Genomic DNA, 22,483 nt, shown 5'->3' on the forward strand with positions numbered 1-22,483 from the left:
GCAATTGGAAGATTCAAATGGGCTTAGAAACTGAGGCAGAAAAGCCAGTTTTAACCAGTAAAAGGTTGGTGCCATGCCTAAGATTGGGTGTCTAGACAAGACTAGGTGTGGCTGTCCTGGCTGCAGAGGAGTAGGCTGGGGAGGAGCAAGCAGGAGTGGACACGCGTGCAGTCCAGTGCAGTCCAGTGCCTCCGTTAGCTCCACTATGGAGGAACAGTGCTCCCTTAGACGATTCTCCCTGCACACTGACCACTTGTTCGCTGTACAGGTAACTGCTGGAGGCCGACAGTGGTGTGCAAGCCTTTAATCCCAGCACTTGGGAGACAAAGGCAGGCAGATCTCTGTGAGTTCAGGGCCAGCCTAGTCTACAAGAGCTAGTTCCAGGACAGGCTCCAAGGCTACAGAGAAACCCGGTCTCGAAAAACCAAAAACAAACAAACAAACAAACAAACAAAACAAAACAAAACCAAAAAACAAGAAAACCTGCTGGCTACCTTCTACACATGGAGATCATTCTAGTGTTAACTTCTCCTAAGGAAATAACAGGCACCTTCATAGCTTTTTATTAAGCCTACACACTTGTCCCAAATGAGGATTTAAAGCCACACATGTGCCAGGGACAATGCCAGCTTGTTGGTTTTTCATTTAATTGCACACAACTCCTGCAAAGTAGTTGTTTCTATTTTCATCTCATAAACAAAGTTTGAAGAGCTTCAGCAACTGCCCCACTGCAAGTGGCACAACAGGGAATGAGATGGAGGCTTTGCTTTCAAACAAGGCCTTCCTCCACTAAACCACAGCTCTCCTCAGCTGTCATAAGACGAAGTCACCACTGTAGCACATAGCGGGTTTACTCAGATCCTGCAAATCTTTGGGAATGACATTTTGTAACATATGCATATAGAACCCACTTCCTATGGGAAAAAATGTATCAGCTTCTCTGCATCCAACTATTGTTCACTGGGTTCATACCCAAGATGTGATTTTGTAAATAAGAATGGTTTAAAGAAATCTTGAAGTAGTATGCTGGGAATGGGTTGACTAGCTCACAGAGTTGATGGTTAAATTCTCACTTTTGCAAGCCAGTTGACTTCATACTAGTACCTTGAAATTTACTGTGGGAAGAAAACTGGCAGATGAGCTACAACCAAGGGCCTCCTGCCAAACATTTATTACATACCCTTCATCCACTCAATAAAGAAATGCTGCAGGAATTCAGAAATGCCTAGAAAACAACATTTAAAACACCAGACCCGAAAGGTTTTCCAACACCTAACTATGTAACAAAGGGGCACATGAGTTGCTTTCTCAATGCTGCATGGAATGGCATGGCCTCTAGCAATACCCTCAGGAGCATAGCTTCACCAGTGCGAGGGCGCTTACAGCCAATGAGAGGAAGAGCGCCTCCCGAATTCATGCCCACTCCAGAGCTCACATATGATGTCACTTACATATAGAGGCTCTACTGAAGTCAAAAAGAGGTCCCTTACACAATATGGCAGTCTCTAACCACACTGGCTGGTGTCTTGATGAGAGACAGGAGGGGGAGGTTTAGGTACAAAGTCAGAAAGAACAGCCGTGTGAAGAGAAGCCGAGATCAGAGAGGCAGCTGTATGCTGGGGCTAAGGACAGCCAGCAGCCACCCAGAACTCAGAACAGGCATGAACTGATTCTTCCCTGAAACCTTTGGAGGGAGTATGACCCCACTGGCAGCTTCATTGTGGATCTGGAGCCTCCAGAACTTTGGAAGAATACACCCGTGTTGTTTAAAATGACCCAGATTGCAGTTACTTGTTATGTACCCTAGGAATGAATCTAATAGTTGTACAAATGAGATGTACAGGGCCTGCCAGGATGCAGGGAGAGAGCCTAAGAAACTAACAATTCCTTCTGCCCTCTTGTTTCCTGTGAGCTTCCTACAACATCAGGTGTTACCTCTAGACACAAGCTTTTGGAATAGTTGCCAATTTCATGAATTTTTAAACTAAACAGAAGTAATTACATTTTAATGCTGACTGAAAATGAAATTTACCCACATATTCTATAGATTTTGTTCTCTATGCCAGTTTCACAGATGAAGAAGTTGAGGCTTAGCTACGCTGAATAACACCGCTAATAAACGCAAATCTAGAGAGCAACCTTACACCCGGCGCTGGAGGCCACGTCTCAGTTGGTGCTAAAAACCCTGACTAGGCTGTCACAAAACCGAGCACTGCACGCCAAGCCTGGACCCAGGGAGGAGAAGCACACATTTGCTGCCATGCTCCCTCCTCCCAGGACCACAGATACACGCCTGCTGCTCTTCACCCCAGCCACTATGTCTCTCTCTTCCACCTCGAGAAACCTCACTATCCGCTTCCCATCCGATAACTATTTTTCCAATGTCTAGACTATTTCAGTGATAGATGATTTGAAAAACATGTACTTGGCCTTCATTCTTCCTGGCCTGGTTACAATTCCCAAATCTTCTTAAGTATAAGCTAACTTATTTTGTACTTACGTATCAAACAGCTGATAACTCAGGTATCTAAAGATCCTGGGGATTTATTCCTACTTTTCACTGGTGTGCAGATGAAAATACTGACTTGCTTGCATATAGTTTTTATTTGTGATCTAGTCCACCCTCAAACAGTTATATGTTGTCTCTCCCTGCCCCAGATGGAAGGCATCCCCGGACCTGGACTCGCCCTATTCATTTCTAGACTTGGGGTTTCTAGAGCATAAACTTGAGCTCTGTGTCTGCAGGAGCCAGAACTGACTCTGTAGAGACATCACACCTTTTGATTCATCAGGGTCCAGGCTGGAACCTGCCCCTTCACTATTGCTCTGAAGGTCACCGGCTAACAGAAACTGAAACTCCTGACTTCAGGGGGGACTCAGTTCCAGTACCTCAGACAGGAAAGGCCCAAACCTTATCTTTTATTTCTGTGAGGCAACTAGAAACCACGCCTCTGAATGACTCGGGTCGGTAGGTACTTCTAGGGCAGGGAGACTCCAGAGTGCACAAAGAGCTCCCATGCTTCTACACCCCCACCGTTTCAATGGCATGAGTCCTCTCTCCTTCTGTCTTCCCGTGTATGTGTCTGTGTGTGCACTCTGAAAACTGCACACAAAAACATGTTTCATTGTGACATATTCATATATGCTCCCTGTGATCTTTCTCACCTACCTCTCCCTTCCTCAAGTAACCTACATCTTCATACTTTTTTACAAGTCTAATTATACATTACGGAAAAGGTTTGCTATATCTCTGGTACAGGGGAGGGATTTCTGTAGGAGGCACATCTCTTGGTGTTTTATTCTGTTAGAATTACCCGCTCCACTCGCAAGGCTTTGGAAACTGAACAAGGCCAACACTTTCAAGAAGTTGAGAGGAACGCTTTCTGTCGAGTGAAGCCTGGGAGCCATCCTGGCTTGTCCCCGTGGGCTTATGAGGAAATCAGTGTGTGCTGCTGTGTGTCTTTATGCTTCCTGCCTGCAGCTAACACCTACTGGAGCTGCTAGGTGAGTCTGACTCACCGCACTTTCCTTTCAGTACTGCACTTACTGGCTTTGTGGGAGCCTAGGCAGTTTGGATGCTCACCTTACTAGACCTGGATGGAGGTGGGTGGTCCTTGGACTTCCCACAGGGCAGGGAACCCTGATTGCTCTTTGGGCTGATGAGGGAGGGGGACTTGACCGGGGGAGGGGGAGGGAAATGAGAGGCGGTGGCGGGAGGAGGCAGAAATCTTTAATAAATAGTTAATAAATTAAAAAAAAAAACCAAAAAAACAAAGTCCAGCCGCTCAAGCAGGAGTCCAGACTCAACCAGTTCAGTTTCTTTCATGGGTAAATAAAGCTGAAGCGTGCACACTTGCCTCAGTCTAGGCTGCACAGAGACTAACAGCTGAATTATTGGAAGGGGTAATTTAGAATCCTGTTTGTCTTTCTTATTCCATTTATTTATTACTTAGTGTTGGCTTCACACTGTACAAGTGGGGATTTGAGGACGACTCTCAAAGAGTCCGTTTTTCCTTCACCACAGGGATCTGGTGTCAGACTCATGTTGTTGGTCTCGGTGGCAAACGCATTTCCTGCTGAGCCACCTCACAGGTCTTGCAAGCCTACCTGTCTCAATACCCTATCGTAAGCAGTTTTTCAGGTCACACAGATTCTCAATTATCATTTAAAAACACAGTGATATAATATTCTGTTCCTTGAAGATACATGACTTCTTTTCAGCCATGCTAGCATGTATCATCATTATAAAATACAGACATCCTCAGGAAATGACCACAGAAACCTGGCCCACTAGATGGCACGCCGTGTTTTACATATGCGAGCTGGGCCCTACGTATCACTGTAGTTGGACAGTTTTGAATAGGCACACCTCTGGTTCAGAACTACAGGTCTAAGGACACTCTAAGGAGACAGAAATACTGAGCATTGTAATTAGCAGTATTCTATGTGCGGAAGAGTTCTAGCCATCTGTGTGGTACATTCAAATTATAATAGCTGAGTGATTTTTGAGCTTTTAACAATAAATCTTTGAAATTTTTCATTGTTTTATAGCGAATCATTTACTTACATAATGTATATAGAAGTACAATCTTTACCGTTATTGAGAAATAAATAGTAACAACACATTTAAACCCGAGGAAATGGCAGTTTTTATCTTGTTTGTACAACTGCTAGTTAGGCCGATGGCAGCCCTAGTTTGGTGATATATTTAACAAGAGCCTTCTTATTTAAGAAGCGTGGGATTACACATTACACTGCTCACACAAGAATCCTGGGCCTCATCCCTAAAAGGCAGAGTGTCTCAGCTTTTTCTACACTTCCCCTTCATCATGGACAATGAGAGGATTGGAGACCTTACTTCTGTTGCTGTGATAACCGAAGGAGAAGTATAAATGAGCACAGCCAGCTACCCTGAGGTCCCTCTGTTCAGTCAAAGGTGACAGCGAAATTCTCCATGTGTCCTCCAGCCAACCTCCACTAGACCTCAAGAACACGTTCCAAACGTTCACGGACATCATTTGGAAGCCTCTGACCTGGAGTCCACCTAGGGGAAGGATGGGGACTCTGGGAGAGTCAGCAGCATCCCTGCCAAAGACTGAGGGCTCTCTGACTATGGAGAAGGTACTTAGAGGCATCTGAGGACCACGAGGTTCCCAGTTGTTCACTTTGCCTCATCATGTGGCTTCCTGAGATGAATGGTGGATACACTAATCTTCTTTAAGCAGAGACCACTTCAATCAAAGATGACTCTAAGAATAGTCATGCTGAGAACACACATGTATGCACAGAAACATGGGATGGGAGAGGAAAGGCCTCCATGCCAGGCCTAGAAATTCAGACAACCTGCAAACCCAAGAAGCCTGACCTAGCTAATTCTCAGGATTAATTTTCACTGCTCTGATTTATGTCAAAAGGTTCCTTCAATGAGTACCATTCTCCAACTTCTAATGTAACACTGATTTAAAGGCTATTTTTAAAAATCCCCTAAGTCAATATTATTCTGGGAGTCAAATGTAAAACTTCTAGGTGACTTAGAAAAAAAAATTATATAGATGGTTATACAGAGGACACCACCTGTTTGTAGTGCAGGATCTACCACGATGCTAAGAGAATATTACTGAAATAATTTTCTTTTCTTTTCTGGTTTTAACCACAAATGGCTTCATATTTAATCAGTATCAAAGAAAGGTGTGAGTTGGGGGAGAGGGGAAGGGAGGAGCGGGAAGGAAGGAAGACGGGGAGAGAGACAGACAGACAGACAGACAGACAGAGCGGTGGAGACACATGACTAACTGAGACCTCCCCTTTTCTGGCAGTTGGCACTAAATCTCACATCTTTTCCACTGACTGGAAAACTGAAGGGCACCTGCCTTAAATTACGTGTTGAGAAACACAAAGTGCTTCAATTTACCTAAAGTGGGCAAAAATGTAAATATATAGTTTAGAAATGAAAGAAGAAAGAAGGAAAATAGTCAAGGTTACTGCACACCTGGGATTCCTCAGTACTCTGGAGGCAGAGGTGGGGTGGTGAGTTCGAGGCCAGCCTACACTACATGGTAAGATCCTATAGAAAGAGAGAGAGAGACAGACAGAGAGAGAGAGAGAGAGAGAGAGAGAGAGAGAGAGAAATCAGTGACCAGTTTAATTAGCTGCTGTCAAAAAGCCAGTACCTGTGGTGATATTTTGTTTATGCTTTAACAAATAAAGCTTTCCTGAAGATCAAAGTGCAGAGCCAGCCACAGTAGTTAGCCATGGTGGCAATGGTGGCTCATACCTTTAATCCCAGCCCTAGGGAGGTGGAGATGGGAAGTGATGTGGCTGGTTGGAGAAAGGAACATAAGGTGGGAAGAGACAGGAATTCAGGATTCAGTCTGAGGATTCGTGGAGCCAGAATCTTGCCTACTTTGGTCTGAGGACTTGGTAGACATAAAAGATCTTTCTAGTGGCTGGCTGCTTTACTTCTCTGATTTTTCAGCATTTACCCCTATATCTGACTCAGGGTTTTTATGATTAAAACCAATTAGAATTCGTGCTACAAATACCTTCAGCATTATTCTTATACATATACAAGGTTTTAAAAATCTACATGAATTTACATAAAATTCTATGTGTAAACTCACAAGTACCAAACCTTTCCAAAACCATGAAAGGATCCATGGACCTTGAGTTATAAAGAAAGCCCTTGTTTCAATAAAGTGTGTGTGTGTGTGTGTGTGTGTGTGTGTGTGTGTGTTACAAAGCACAGGGTGCGTATCTCTAGGAATGTGACTCTTTTCTTTGAGCACAGCAAACAAATCAGGAGCGTCAATGGACACCCTAAAAAATGCTACAACCTAGGTTCTGAATGCACGCCCATTGGTTATAGTGATCTTTCCCCCTGGCAGGTTAGGTAACTGTATCAGACTAAATTATTCAAAATTATTATTCCAGCTAGATCTTTAGGATGGCAAGCCTCCGGATTCAGACATGCCTGTGCAAAGAAAAGGAGCTTATGCAAAGACATGTGATATCCTAAAGCACACTGCAGATCCCCAGGCTGTATTAATCTTGACAGAAATTTACCATTAAGGATTCTGAAGTGAGAGGCACTTAAGAGAGCAGACTTTACAGTGGGGGGAGGACGGGGCCAAAGCTGTTGTTAACAGAAACATTCCCGGACACCCTTTCCCTGCACAGAAAACCCCAGAAGGAAGGGCAGTGAAGTAGCTGCCCAAAAGGGGATGACAACCGTCATACTGGCACCGCGGTGTTTCAAGCTCTGGCGTTGGATGATTACAAATAGATTGCAGTCTACAAAGGAAGGACACTGATGCCGATGTGCAATCTGCACAGGGTGGCCAGCACAGAAGGACCCAGAGCCACTCCTGAGGCCGCCTGTAGCTGCTTCTCTTGGCCTTGTTCCACCTGCTTGAGGAGGGCACTTTGATTTAAAATTTTTCTGCAGCACTTTCGGGAAAAGGATGGCAGTGAGCCTTCCCTGGCACTCCTTGCTGAGTCAGGAACAGGCAGTGACAGGCTTGGTCCAGAAGAGGCTCTGCTGCCTCCACTGCTCTGCTGCCTCTCAGAAGCCGCCAAAGAAATCAGAGCCCAGCAAACTCCCAAGGCAGGGCTTTAGGACAGACAATGGATTACTCAGTCTTTAAAAAGCAGAAAACTTCCTTAAACTTTGCATATTTATTTTCCCTAGCTTTCCCCCTGAATATGATTTTTTTCTTTTCTTTTTTGCTTTGAGGCTTGGTGTAAATTCTGTACTGTTTTTGAAGACATTTTTATTCAGACTTTGGTAAAAAGGAACAGACAGGATCAAAGTGATCAGTGTTAATCTTCAGGCAGGTCAGTCTTAACCCTTGTTTAGTTTGAAAAGGAGGAGCCATCATATATAATAAAAAACTTTGGGTTAAAGCTAGTAAAAAGTAGTTTTCTTGAAAGTGATTTTAGTTATGAATGCATACTTATGTGGTAAAATATAAAGCCATCTCAGAGAAAGGCCATGCGAAGAGTGGTTTTTCTATGTGGAAGGCAGGAGGACAAAGCAGTGACTGAGCAGGCCTTCTACCATAGCTATGCTGCAGTTCACAGAGAGAGGGAGAAAGAGACCCAGAGAAAGGCATACACAAACAGCAAATAGGCAAAATAGTACTATCTTTTACATTTATGTTTTGGTATATGGTATTTGCTACATAACATTTTAAATTTTGTATGCTTGAAACATTTTGTAACGTGAAGTAATTGGCTTAAAAAAAAAAAGAATATTCCCCAATCCAAGCCAGCGCTACCACAGGTGGTGAAAGGAATGCTTCAGTCTGGAGAGAAAGCTAACCACAGCCATGAGGACGCAGGAGTAAGTAATCCCAGAGCAGCTCATCAAGAGCGGAAAAGGCATGGGAAGACTGCGCTCAGTGAGAGGCGTCTGAGCCCAGCTTGCACCCCAGTCATCTGCCACAGTTCTAAGCACTTCTAACAGGACGTGCTTTGGGAGCCCCCTCAAGTTAGTGTGAAAGCCAACGGGAGGCTCCAATCTGAACAGTCAACAGGATGGGCCTTTACAAGCTCCATAAGAACAGCTGGATTCCCGGAGCCCCAAGTCATGACCAGTCCCCAAAGCTTTCAATAGCCCTTAAACCCTCACTGCCATCTTCATAGCACATCAACCGCCAGCCTTCCAGGGACAGCAGGGTGGGGGTGCTGGAAGAGGCAGGGCAGGGCAACAGGGCCTGAGTTCACAGAGACAGAGGCTGGGGACGAGGGTGAGGAAAGAACTGGGCCCAGCCACCTTACTCGTAAGCCTGAACAAATGTACGTCCTACAGGGCAAGGCTACGGAAGCGTCATTTCTCTCAGTGAGTGCATGCGCCCACCTCGGGGGACGGATTATGGGAGGGATGTGAGGTAATAGGCCCACACAGAACCCTAAATTTTCCCTTAACCTTGGTCCTTTAGTGGTCATCATCAGCGTCAGTGCTGACAAGTGACGCTCAGTTTCCTGTCGCAAACACGGACACATAAATGTGTACAATATTCACATATGACACACACAGAGACAGGTGGAAAGTCCAAGATCTGACTCCAGATGCCTTCTGCCTGTTTCTTCTTTGCTGTCCAGAATTCTCATCCTCCCCGACTTAGTTTACCACACTTCTCTAGGTCTTGTCCGTAAGCTCCTGCCCCCACTGCAGCGCATACTCTCCATGGGAGGGCCAGGGAGCTGCAGGGAAAGAGGCCCTAGCCCTAACTCTGAGCCCCAGTTCTTCAGCGCTAATAAATATCACAAGAGTATGTAATAGATGAAAACACATGCTAAATCACTGATGTTGAAGAAAGCATTGATTCTCTTTCCTGGTGATCTGTTCTGCTTTCCTCGCCCAGCTCCTAAAGGACTGGAAGCCACAGACTGTCCTCAGGGATAAGTGTAGATGTGAGTCAGCTACAGAGGACAATGTAGAAGCTGGAAAAGCATCTTCCTGCCCTGGCGTCTGCATATTTCCAGAGGAGACTGGCAAGCGTGCTGGACTGAGGAAGGATGATCTACCCTCTCTGCGGACAGACGCATCCAGTCAGGGAGAAACCCCTTAAAAGGAAAAGCCAGGGAGAATCGTTTCTCCATTCCTCTTCCTCCTCCTTCCTCTGCCCCAGTAGAATGTGGGGCACTGCCCATTTTTGCCCCCGGCACTCCCAGCGTATCAGAACTCCAGGCTTCCCTACACTGCCAGGCTAACCCTAGCATTAGCACTCCCAGGATCTTAGGTGGCTGGTCCTACACTCAGAGTCCCAGCAGCCACCTGGTGCTCAGACTTCTGTGCTTGAAATATTACCAGCATTCTGGGGTACATATTAGAGGCACCCCACAGTAGGACTTCTTGTCTTTCTATCATCTATCTGCCTTCCAATCAATCAATCAATCAATCAATCAATCAATCAATCATCTATCCACTCACCTCTATCCTATCGGTTCCATTTCTCTAAACAAACACTGTCTAATATAACTGTGGCCTTTGCAAACTAAAAACATTGTACTTCTATATCCAATTACCTTTACTAAGAAAAATACCTTTCATTCCCCAACTACAGCCAAGAGTCTTAAAATGAAAATGTGACTCATAGAATCCAGGCTAGGAGTTGAGCTTCAAGGGAAAGATAAAAAATGAGGTGGCTCTTTATTTTAGACACACGGTAAGAAACTAGGAAAGCCTGGGCCAGGAAGCAGGGTATGAAAAGGAGGAACAAACTATTAGGGTGGCAAAATCAAAGATCAATTTCCCAGGTCAGAAACTGAGTTTACAAATGCTAGCAGGTAGCCAGAGGCTGAAGTGGCAACTCTTACTTCTGGTAACTGTGAGTCTAAGCTTGAATTACTGAATAAATGACTAATTGACTCAATTGCAATTTTTTGTTTCCCCACAAAAGCATTATCAGTTTCTGAAATATGGCAATGAATTAGTAAAATAAAAAAACTCATCCAAAGCTACACAGAGAAACCCTGTCTCGAAAAACAAAACAATTCAGAACTAGAGAAAAATATTCTCAATTAAATCACCAATGTAAGAAGCTAAAGACTGAGAAATTGCACCTAACCTCACCCCCATTCCACATGCTACAGAACTCCTTCTGAGTGGCTGCACAGGGTCCCTGTCAGGATCTCTATGGTGTACCTAAGCATGGTTCCTCATTTAAACTCTAAAACACCTCATGAACTCTATACTAGCAGTATTCATGCATTTATGTCGGGCAGTTGGAAGCTTGTTTGAAACCCATTCAGCTCATCACTTAGGGTCTGGATTTATGACCTAAAATAATATACTCTATGACTATATAGTCTGTCAACTGTTTTGTCATGAAATCTTTATAAACCCAGCATTTGGAACTTGTTGCAAAGACATTTTGTTTGTTTGGTTTTCTTAAAGACAGGGTCTCACATAGGCCAGGTTGACCTCAAACTTTCTATCTAGCTGAGATTGGCCTTGAACACCTGATACTCCAGCCCCTTCCATCCCAAGTCCTAGGACTGACTACTGGTACGCACCATGGCACCTGGCTCAAAGTTTTACTAAAGCATCACAGAGGACATAGAATTTAAAGACTTCAAGATTTGAAAAGGCAGCTTTAAGATCGCTGGAGAGGCAGTGAGTTTTCCTTAGTTGATGTTGGCGCCATTTCAATTAAATGGAGATGTTAATGGTGATTGAAAGTTTGTCATTTCTATGAGATGAGAATTTAAAAATTCTAATAACCACGTAAACACTTCTGCTTAGGGCAAACGAGCATCCTATTCATTCACATTTATTTGCAGCATTCCCTGGCTCTGCTCCTAGGCAGTCAGAGTGGTGGACTCCAGACTTACTTTGACCTGAGGGTAGGATTTCTTGTTCTTCTCACTAGAGGCACCAGGGAGCCCGCCATGTGATGGGCCTTCACACACATAGCGGAATCGAAATCCCCTCTGTGGAGGTGAACACAAGCAGGAATTACTAAAAACAACAATGACGACATTACACACACGATTCTAAACATATGTAATTATAGAAGACAACTATGAAGATGAGAGCTACTCTCCAGAAGCTATTATGAACATGATGCCAGCTGGTGTTTGTGTACTAAGCTGGGTCGGAGAAGCCAGGCCCCCATCTTCAGCACCTCACTGCCTCCTCTGTGGAGACGGGGTGATGGAGAGTTTAAGGCTGTGGACACAATGTGCTACTCTTGTCTCAACACAGCCTTCTCAGCTCAAACTGCCACTGCCAAGCTCTCCACTCCACCTTTAGTCAGTAACAGCTATGCTAATTACTTGAAGCAGTTCCTTTATCTGCTCAATTACAGCAGAACTGGGGCAGGCTGCAGGTGTGGCTTTTAAAACAAAGTGCTTCGGAGTAACACATGGCCCGTGGGCTACAACACTGTCAATGGGACAGTCTTCTCAGACTTGGAAGAAAAAGATGATTAGTTTTGTGAATATTAATGTCATTGGGATCCAGCATGGATAACACTTGAACTTAATGACTCTAAACTTCACAAGGACGTGTGTAACTGCTGGCTCCTGGCTACTGCAAACTGGCCAACCCAAAGATGGAGACCCACTAACTGAGAGAATCCAAACACACCTCCAGTTTAAAATTCTACTAGGTGGTACACATCTTTAAGCCACCACTTGGGAGACAGATGTGTGTGGAGGTCTGTGAGTCTGAGGCCACAAGGCTACAAGACCCAGGCTCAAAAGCACAGTGAGATACAAAACAATATGATTAGACAGTTAGCACCAAGAACTGGACAAACTGGATAGTCTGAAGAATACCAATCATGCTTTGATCCATTTCCATCAAACCTAGGAAAAAACACTGTGTCCAAAAGACCCCCAAGAAAAAGGGCATTTCTAACTCAAAAAGTTAACACAGCAGCTCCTTATCTTGAATCACAAAATTCCTTTGTGGCACTGAAAAAGTACGTGCATGGACACTGCCATACCTTACAGAGCGTGATGCCTGACACGGCAATCAGCGTTGTTCAGTCGTGATGTGAACCGTCAGCACATGAAACTATGTAGCATTCCTAGATGCACACAAAGTGGCATTTATTCTAAAGACGGAACTTTATATTGCTCTGTTAGGTTGGTAAGATGATTTTGAGTTGGGTGTGGTGGCTCACATCTGTAATCTTTTTTTTAATATTTATTTATTTATTATGCATACAATATTCTGTCTGTGTATGTCTACACGCCAGAAGAGAGCACCAGACCTCACAACAGATGGTTGTGAGCCACCATGTGGTTGCCGGGAATTGAACTCAGGACCTTTGGAAGAGCAGGCAATGCTCTTAACCACTGAGCCATCTCTCCAGCCCCTCACATCTGTAATCTTAACAGCTGCAAGGTAGAGGCAGGGGAATTGCCACCAATTTGAAGTCAGCAAAGACTACAGTGTTGTTGTCTCAAAAATAAATTAATTTTTAAAATTGAACAAAAAACTAAAAATAAGATGTTTTAAAATATGTAATATGAACGAATTTCTAGTTAAATGTTTACTATCAACCCATATTGATCTTAGGAACCCCATTTACTTAAGATGAGGCATTAACCTCAGAGAGGATACATCCATGTAGTCAAAAGTCTGACTGAGATACAACCTCCTAACTTCCACTGAAGCTAGATCTCAAGACAAAACCAAAAACAAAAACCAGGGTGGCAAACAGATACAATGTTTACTCACATTTTATATATTCACACATAATGAATTAAAATTTGAATTCTGGAACTATATTAGCTCTTCAAACAAATCATAAATACCAATCCCTTTGGGGTTCATGATAACAAAACGCACATTAAAAGTCTTATCATTGGGCTATGCTCAGAAAAGTAAGGTTCTGGGGTTGGCAAGATTGCTCAGTGGGTAAGGTGCTTGCCACCAAGCTTTGTGTGAGTTTGATCTCCAGAACCTACATAGTAGGAGGGCACCAACTCCCAAAAGTTTTCATCTCCATAGACATGCTTGTGCACATACACGTGCACGCGTATACACACACACACATACACACACACCACATACCACACACACACACATACCACACACACCACATACACACACATACCACACACACACACACCACATATACACACATACCACTCACACCGCATACACACACACACACCACACACACACACACACACACGCACGCACGCACGCACGCACGCACGCAGTCCTCTCCTTGCTCCAAAGTCAATGGGATGTGTGGTGGGGACTCCGTAGTCCATTCTAATCGTCTCCCACTAGTGCTTTCCGTGCCTTGGGTTACACATTCCACACACAAAGTGAAGAGGAGACGTGACCAGTGAGAGTTGTTTCCTTAGGAATGAAAACCACCGGTGCTTTCCATGGAAGTTACTGATAAGCCAGGTGAAAGAGATACAGACTACCAAGACCCATGATTAACTGGAGTTTCAAGGCCTTTTGGAGATTGTGTAAGAAAAATGTGAAGTAGACACAGGAAGTTATGCTATAACATGGCCGTCTGTTGCTCATCCAGATAAACCACCTCTGTTACCAGATTAGCAACTGTTATTCAATGCCCGAGCCTTAATATTAGCTGTAGAGACCTAACATTATCAAACAGCCTACCCCTTATTCTTACCTGTTTTGGTTGCTCTAATATTTGAAGGTATGGGCCATCTGTTAAAAACAAACACAACAAGGGAAAACCAAAAGAAACTGTGAGACTTCTAGAACCTGGTATGAAATACAAAGCAAGTCAAAAGCTGAAATTATGTTTCAAATCATTTTTATCAGTGAGATCCTACATTTGAAATATTAAATATATTCTCATCTTTAAAGGTATTTATTTGCTTTATTTTTTGTATCTGAGTGTTTTGCTTGGTGCTCAAGGAAGCCAGAAGAATGTCTGATGCCCTGGAGCTGGAGTTACAGATGACTGTTAGCTGCCATGTGGTGCTGGGAGCCAAGCTTGGGTCCTCAGGAAGAGCAATGAACACTGTAAACTGTTGACAATTGCTCCAGAATTCAGGTTCAGTTTTTTTTTTAACAGTTTAAGTGAAAAACAATAAATATGGCTTTTTGGTGAGGGGGTGGTGACGGTACGCAGCTGGACGGCTGGCAAATTTCAGTCGCAGCAGCTCTAGCCTCATCTGTCGGCACGCGTGCTAGAACACTAACATCGTGTGCTAGAACACTAACGCATCGTGTGCTAGAACACTAACGCATCGTGTGCTAGAACACTAATGCATCGTGTGACGCATCGCGTGCTAGAACACTAACGCATCGCGTGCTAGAACACTAACGCATCAAGTACACCACCCCTCTGAGCATTACGGCATTTCCAGCTGCCTTTCATCAGTGGATGACGACCCTCCTTCCTCAAAGTGCCTGCTCAGTGTGAAGCGAAGAGCTGGAAACAGCAACCTACAGGAGGAGTCCAGGGTGGTTCTGGGTCACCGGCCTTTCCTAACACTGCTACCGACTTTCCGTTCGTTCCCTAACCTGAACTGAGGTGCTGTCTCCATTGCTTAACTGGCTTACTCTGGGCCTCTGTGAAACCCGGAGAACTTTTCTTTCTTATCCATGACTTTTTGTTTGTTTGTTTGTTTTGTTTGAGACAGAGTCTCACCATGTAGCCTTGACAGGCCTGAAGCTCGTTATGTAGACCAAGCTAGCCCCAAGCTCACAGAGATCTTCCTGCCAAGTGCCAGGATTAAAAACATGCACCATGATGCCTGGCATCTTATCCATACCTTTCGATACTGATATAAAAAACCTGACCACTGTGCTCTCATATGGACTGTTATAAAACAGCCTAGGCATACAGTAAAATACCAAAAGTAATGTCATTAAAGATAAATTCATGCAATTACTATGAAAAAGACTAAAGGCTTAATCCCTATCCCAGTGATATATGACTTGAAATGTCAAAGAAAAACCACATCTTCTATATAAATATAAATGCTATGATGAGAAATTCCCTCAGGACCTCAGCTGGCTTTTATGTCACAGAATGAGAACCCATAGCTGTGCAACCTGCAAATAAACTGAATATTTTTGTATGTGCCTGAATGAAAATGAAGACTTTGGAGGCTAAAGATATTCTAGAAGAATGCTTCTGTGCTCATTTGAGAACTCACACTCTCAGCTGAAGCTTATGGCATATTTTGCATAAATATATTGGGGAAGAGATAAAACTTGAAGTTGTAATCTTAAATAACCTGTAACTTCAAAGATAATATATACTATCTTCTCAATAGTATGATGGATCAGATGACACGAGACTAAAGCCGCACAAGGAAGGCAGGCAGGACCACATCTGAAGAAAACAAGAAAGGCAAATGGGTATCGCTGGCCAATACAGTAAAATAGCAAATTATATTTTTCTGTCTGATGAGATACATTCCTTGACATTTTAAACTTTTAGAAAAGTAACTGTAATTTTAACTATCAAAAAGAAAATGGCTAGAATTTAACTTTCTCTAATGAAATAAAACTGATTAGAAAGATTTCATGCTATAAATGACATATAGCTTGTATAACAACATTAAAAAATATACATTTCCTCTAGACATCTGAAAGAGCCTACCAAGAAGCTAGACCATGAAGAAAGCCCTATGTGGATAGGATGCTGAGAAGTATGGAGGTGTAGGGAGCACCCTCATAATGGGCGTCAAGCCCTTCCTTCCATTGTTTCTAGGACTTGCCTTACATATGTGGAAGTCCATGTGGAGTGTACCGTTCTTACCCTAAGAGCACATTCAAGTTAAGTCAAGTAGAATGTTAGATTGGCTACATAAATGTTTGTGTTATGTTTGTGTTTGTGTTAAGGCTAACTTTTTATTGGTTACATTTCTGGGCCAGGAAAATGATCTCCTGTTTTACAGAGAAAGTTTAAATCACAGAAAAAGACACAGAACTAACAGCTGTCCCTTGCTCCAGAGTTTCCCACACAGTTGGAAAGACTGTTTGAGATTTTAAGAATTTGAGAAGATTGAAAAAAATACACATGAAAATACAATCGCATATTGACTTAGATAAGCTTCCTACTCCTTTAGAATCCCTCTTGGACTACAGAACCTGGACAGCACACTGAGACAGAAAGGGGAAATGCCAGTGGAAACAGAGGAGCTGGTGACAGCAGAAAGAATGCGTTTTTAGAGACAATTATAAAGGTTTGTCTAGCACTATGGAAAAGGGTTCCCACAACATGATAGGAACATTTACTGAAGTGATTCTTTTAACAGTTTTACTTCTGAGCCCATAAACCTAAGGAAAAGGAAAACACATTTGAAAAATCATCTGCCTCAGGTTACTGTTTAGAATTCACGAGGCATTTTATAGAAATGTGTGTTTTTCCTGAGAACAAAACCACGTCCTTAACATTTTCAATAAAACAGCCATACTAAAGCAAACACTTCAGATCTCCGAGCCTAGACATTCACAGGAAACCCAGAAGCCTCTGCTGCATTCACTGTTCACAGGAAATGACCCAGAGGGCACACTGGACAGCTAGCTCACCATCTCACATAAAGGACGGTGGCTTAGGAAATAGGTTTTGTGGAGTAAAGACAGACAGGCCTCTGTGTTGTAACTTCTGCTGGAGAGGGTTAGGAAGGTTGGGCATATGAGCTCTTTTTCCTCCCATGTGTCTGGAGAGGGAAAAGGAGAAACTTTCTGATTTGGACAGTGAGAGGCAAGTGCTGACACAACCATGGTGTCTTAAAGGAGAACGATAAAAAAAAAAAAAAAGGACATATGGTCTCCATAGAAGACATGGAAATCCAGACTATACAAAGCACCTGCTGTCTGTTTCAGTGATCTCAGCTCTTTTAAACACAATCTCCACTGACAAACACGCTGCTTTGGGAGACAGGTTAACTCCGACATGTGATGTGAGGGCGGAAACAAAGCAGGAAGAAGAGCCATCACACCAAGGTTACACAGCCAATCAGCAAGGAGTCTAAATGAAGAGCATGCGCAATTGCGCATAGGACATTAAACAACGTGTGGGTCCATTAACTGACAGTCATGTTGGGGTATAAAGGTGACTTTCGGATTATTTCCCCAGTGCCTGGCATCCTGGCTGACCACAACAGCTGTTCCCTGGACACAGACTGAGGGGCTGAGACTGGTTCTGTGGTAGCCGCAGCAAAGCAAAGAGGACACAAACGGGGAGTCAAAAGTGGAGAAAGAGTGCTCTGGAGTATCTGGCCTATGCCAGAACCACACCTGCGAAGAGAATGTGTGAGTGCGCTGAAACGCTTTTGTGAAATGCATTTCCAGAAAGCATACCGAAAGGCTGGTTTGAAGACACAAATCACCACTTCCTTCCTATGAACATCACTGGATTTGAAGAGAGCATTGTGGCTGGGGAGACGGTTCAGTGGTTAAGAGCATTTGTGGCTCTTCCCGAGGAACTGGGTTTGGTCCCCAGCACCCACAGCGTGACAGGCTTCCTTATGGTATTTTCATATGTACTGAGTTTGGGTTGGTCCACATCTCTTTGATTCCTGACCCCAAATATTATTTTTAAGGGAAAAGCAAAACAACAGGAGAAGGATGCCACTTGTCTTACCCGTTGACAGGGGCATTTCTGGTGCATATAATTCTGTATTAAATATTGGATGAGGCAATGGAGGATTCAAATGAAACATCTGTAAAGAAGAAAATACAAAGATTTTAATTCCTCTTCTAATTTACAGGAAGAACTAATTACAAGAATGAAAACTAGAAACGAAAGCCTAAAAACGGGATTCCTAAGATCAGGATTCTAAAGTGGCTTTCTGCCGGGCGGTGGTGGCGCACGCCTTTAATCCCAGCACTCGGGAGGCAGAGGCAGGCGGATCTCTGTGAGTTCGAGACCAGCCTGGTCTACAAAAGCTAGTTCCAGGACAGGCTCCAAAACCACAGAGAAACCCTGTCTCGAAAAACCAAACCAAACCAAAACAAAACAAAACAAAAAAAAAAAAGTGGCTTTCTGAGACCCGGTTAGGCTGCTGCATGCAGAACTTAAGTATATAAAAAAGGAATTCAAGAAGAGTAAGAGCTCTGGGGTCTCCGAAGTCAGGGACCTCATGGATCCTTCTAGCTAGTGCATCTTCAGAGCCAAGTGAGCTCCAGGCATGGTGGGTACTTCAGCAGTATTTGTTGAACGAGTAATCTGAATCTTGCACCCTCTTAGGGATAAGAGTCTAACCCCAGAGGGTGGAGAGGACCCAGGGGATAAAGTGCTTCCTGTACAAGAATTAGGAAGAGAGGTCAGAGCCCCAGTTCCTATGTGAATAGCTGGGTATGGCAGTTTGTCTACATCACCACTTCTGGGAAGATGTGGACAAGAGGATCGGGTTTGCTGGCTGAGATATCTAGCGGAATCCATGAGCTGAATCCACACACAAGATGGGAAGTGATTGGGAAAGACAGCCAGCATTGACCTTCAGTCTCCACACACATGAGAACACACATGTACACTCACAGGAACATGTGGGTGCATACAGGCAGACACATACACACATGCATATAATCTTAGATCTGTGCTTCTGTTTTGATGAAAAATATATTCTTTCTTGAGCTACAGAATTTCAAGGCCTGAAAGAGTCACAGACAGCAGCTACATAACTTACAAAACTGACGGTGCGGCTGAGCAAAGGATGGGAGAGTGCACGCTCCCCTCCCCCACCTCTGCTCTTCCGCTACAACACAGACTCCCTGGAATTCAGTAGAGGGTGGTGCACTGAACAATGGCTCCAAGACATCTACCTACCTGCTACCCCCAGAACTAATCCACTTCCCAGGACCTATGTTTCATATGGCAAAAGATAGACTGCATGTGACAATGATGTAAAACTATTAAACAACAGGGTTATCCTGGAACATCCAGGTTTGCTACCTAGGAGAGTTGGAGATCAAAGGGATGCGTGACTGTAGAGGCAAGAGTCTGGAGCGCTGGGAGAACTCATCCAGGGAACACAGGCAGCCTTAGGAGCTCGGAGGGAAAGAAACAGCAGTTGCTGGGAATGTAGACCTGTTAGTTCCTTGCCTGTGAAATTCTTATTCTACGCTACAGGAGAAGGTATTTCCGTTGTTTCAAATTGTAAGATTACAGTAACTTGTTACAGGAAGAACACACAACTAACACAACTGAAAGAGTGGACATACAATATGTTTTGATAGTATTAAGCTCTATCTTGTTAGGTCACTACTAACCATTGTTCCAAAAGGCATTTCCCCAGTCACGTCATTAGAAATTCACATGTTTATTCATGAGCTTATGGTCTTTCTCACTCTCAAAAGTCACTTGGGAAATGCTTGTGCACCACACACAAAGCAAATGTATTTACTTCACCTTCTCTGGTCAGCTGGCAAGCTGGAAGTATTTTTATCCTTATTAGTAAATCTGGATATAGTTGGGTGATATAGATATGAATAATTTGTATTGGTGTGGATTTTGCTTTATTGATAGAGTTTTAAGGTCAATTTTGTTATATGTATATGCATATTTCTGCTATTTGATTAAGATATTGTGATTATGTAGTTCACTTAAAATGTAAGCCTGTTAATAGATAATCATAATAGTCAAGCTTGTGGTCATGTTAGTTAAGATTTTCTAGATGTGCATAGATATATCTTAGATAGGCATTCTTCATATCTTTCAAAGATTATAGAATATGGCATTTTAAATGTTTTAATAACTTAGGACTTTTCATGACAATGAGACACTCTGCTCCTGGTAGCACCAATCTACTTCAAGAAGAAGATGGGCATCGAAGAGGATCCTTATGGAGTTTGATAGCCATTTGGGCAAGAAACTGTTTTTGCCTGGACTATTGCATAAACTGGACACAGAGAACCCACAGAGAGAGGACTACTGAACTTGCCTATAGGTGAGAAGATCTTTCGGGGTTCCTGATTCATGAAAGAATCTGTGAGACATTCTGCAGGACACAACAGATAGTGACTGAACTGACTTTGAAATGTCCTGCTTCATGGAAATGTCTGCTGGAAACTATGGGCCTGTAGGCCGAAGATAGATGCCCCAACAGTACAGAGGAACTTTGGGTGACTGTCCAGGCAGCAAAATGTCTCTGTCATTTCTAGAGTTTTGGATTTCTTGTTTACTTAGGTAATATTATATTCTTCTGGAGTCTTTGATAAACTTGAAGAATGGTTAGTTATAGTTTTCCATTTTTATGGTAAAAGATAAGGTAGATATAAATATTGTAACGGTAATTCTTGCTTAATAACTGTTTTGTTATATGTAATTTTGCTATGTTAAAGTTAAAGCCTTCCTTTTTTTGTTTAAACAGAAAAAGGGGAAGTGATGGAGGAAGGTCATTGGTTGATTAAATAAAGAAGCTGCTTGCCCTGATAGGTTAGAACGTAGATGGAAGGAGTAAACAGAACAGAACTCGGGGAGGAAGAGGAAGTGAGCTCAGAGACTCGACAGCTCTCCTCTCGGGGCAGACGCCTCAGAGAGAGACGATGCTCCACTCCTGCGGGCAGAGGCGAGAGCTCTGCTCTCTGAGGCACACGCAATGAAGCTCCGACCCAGGATGGACGTAGGCTAGAATCTTCCTGGTAAGCGCACCTTGGGGTGCGACACACATGATTGGAAATGGGTTAGTCCAGGAGCGAGAGTTAGCCGAGAAAAGGGCTAAAGCTAAAGAGCCAAGCAGTATTTAAAAGAATACAGTGTCTGTGTAATTATCTCGGGTAAAGCTAACTGGGTGGCGGGACACAGCCCACCACTCATATTACTACAGTTGGGTACCTCAGATCCTAGTATATCTATTTAAATCAGGAGTAAGAAAATAATGCTTAACCTTTTTTTTTGTTACATTCATTTCTGTGTGTGTTTGGGGGATGTCAAACTCAGGTTGTCAGTAAATACTTTATTCTCTGAAAAATCTCACTGGTTCCTAAAATGTGACATTTTAATGAAAATCACTTCAAATTCGGTTTTGAGGGACGCAAATTTTCAATGGAGGAGCAAACATGGGCTACTCTTCAATGCTTAGCAAAGCTCTTCCACGTCCTTGACTGCCAGTAAAGAAATACAGAATGGGAAACTACGTCCTGCAAAATTAAGTTTCAGGCCACGTAGGGTATCCACCATCTCTGAGGAAAAAGGATGACCTCAAAAGGAACTCCTGTGCTATGGTCCTGCAGGTGTCCGCAATGCCTGAACTGAGGGAAAATTCCCAGTAAGACATGCTGTACTGCATGCAGCCCACGGAGCTTATTTGGTGAAGGGTGGAGAACCAACTCCAGTGTATGCTCAGACACTGGGGACACTTCCCTGAAGAAGGCAAACTTTAGAAACTACCATCTTAAAGCTCAAGACAGGAAAACAAACAAAAAACCTTCAAGGACCTCTCCCCGTACCCGGTTGAAATGCTAGAATGTGCCCACCCCTGCTGCTCATCAGCTCAAAACTGCCCACATAAGAAACTTTCAAAATGACTGTCCTCAGCAGGTTTTACTATTTTGTGGCATAAAAGACCATCTCTGGTTGATAAGATTTCCTGTGCATAGACAGGAAAGCATGGTTTGAAACCAAGCAGAAGCAGCCCTCGTGCTGGTGAGATCTGGGCTTCGTTAGAAGCAGCAATTAAAAGTGAAAGGTAAAACAAAGGGTGCTGATGACAGGAGCCACCAGGAGTCGTCTATGCTGCAAAAGGGAAAACGTTCTAGAGCTATCCAGTGTCGCCATTTTCACAACAGAATCAGGAGGGAACGGTGACATGAAACCTAATACAAGCTCACTCTACCTGGCCTGGAGAGAACGGGATGCCCATCTTGTTCTCACAACTACTCTAGGGCTGTTTGATTGTAGAAACACCAGATCCCCGAGAAATATTTCACTTTCAGTTTTATTTTTGGCTGATTCTTTGCACTCATAAATTTGGGAAACGGTAGTCTCAGAAGTTTACCACCAAAATTTAAATGTGAAGTAATATCAAATGTTGTGCCAGGGTTCTCTTCTAAGTAGGCTCCCTGTATTGGTTG

The 22,483-nt window shown here is 43.4% G+C and overlaps 1 protein-coding gene across 2 annotated transcripts in view; it reads right to left on the reverse strand.

Annotated features, from left to right (window-relative positions):
- The window catches only part of Nfkb1 (nuclear factor kappa B subunit 1), a 115,232-nt gene that overhangs the window by 62,765 nt on the left and 29,984 nt on the right, over positions 1 to 22,483 (reverse strand). For both annotated transcript variants that reach the window (XM_026784082.1, XM_005357324.3), the window contains exons 4-6: positions 18,054 to 18,132; positions 14,115 to 14,152; positions 11,338 to 11,436 (exon numbers count right to left, since the gene is read on the reverse strand). In XM_026784082.1, the coding sequence (XP_026639883.1) occupies positions 11,338 to 11,436; positions 14,115 to 14,152; positions 18,054 to 18,132 (216 nt within the window). The remainder of the gene's footprint in view (positions 1 to 11,337; positions 11,437 to 14,114; positions 14,153 to 18,053; positions 18,133 to 22,483) is intronic.

The sequence above is a fragment of the Microtus ochrogaster genome, chromosome 21 (assembly GCF_000317375.1).
Source record: "Microtus ochrogaster isolate Prairie Vole_2 chromosome 21, MicOch1.0, whole genome shotgun sequence".
NCBI classification, from domain to species: Eukaryota; Metazoa; Chordata; class Mammalia; order Rodentia; family Cricetidae; genus Microtus; species Microtus ochrogaster.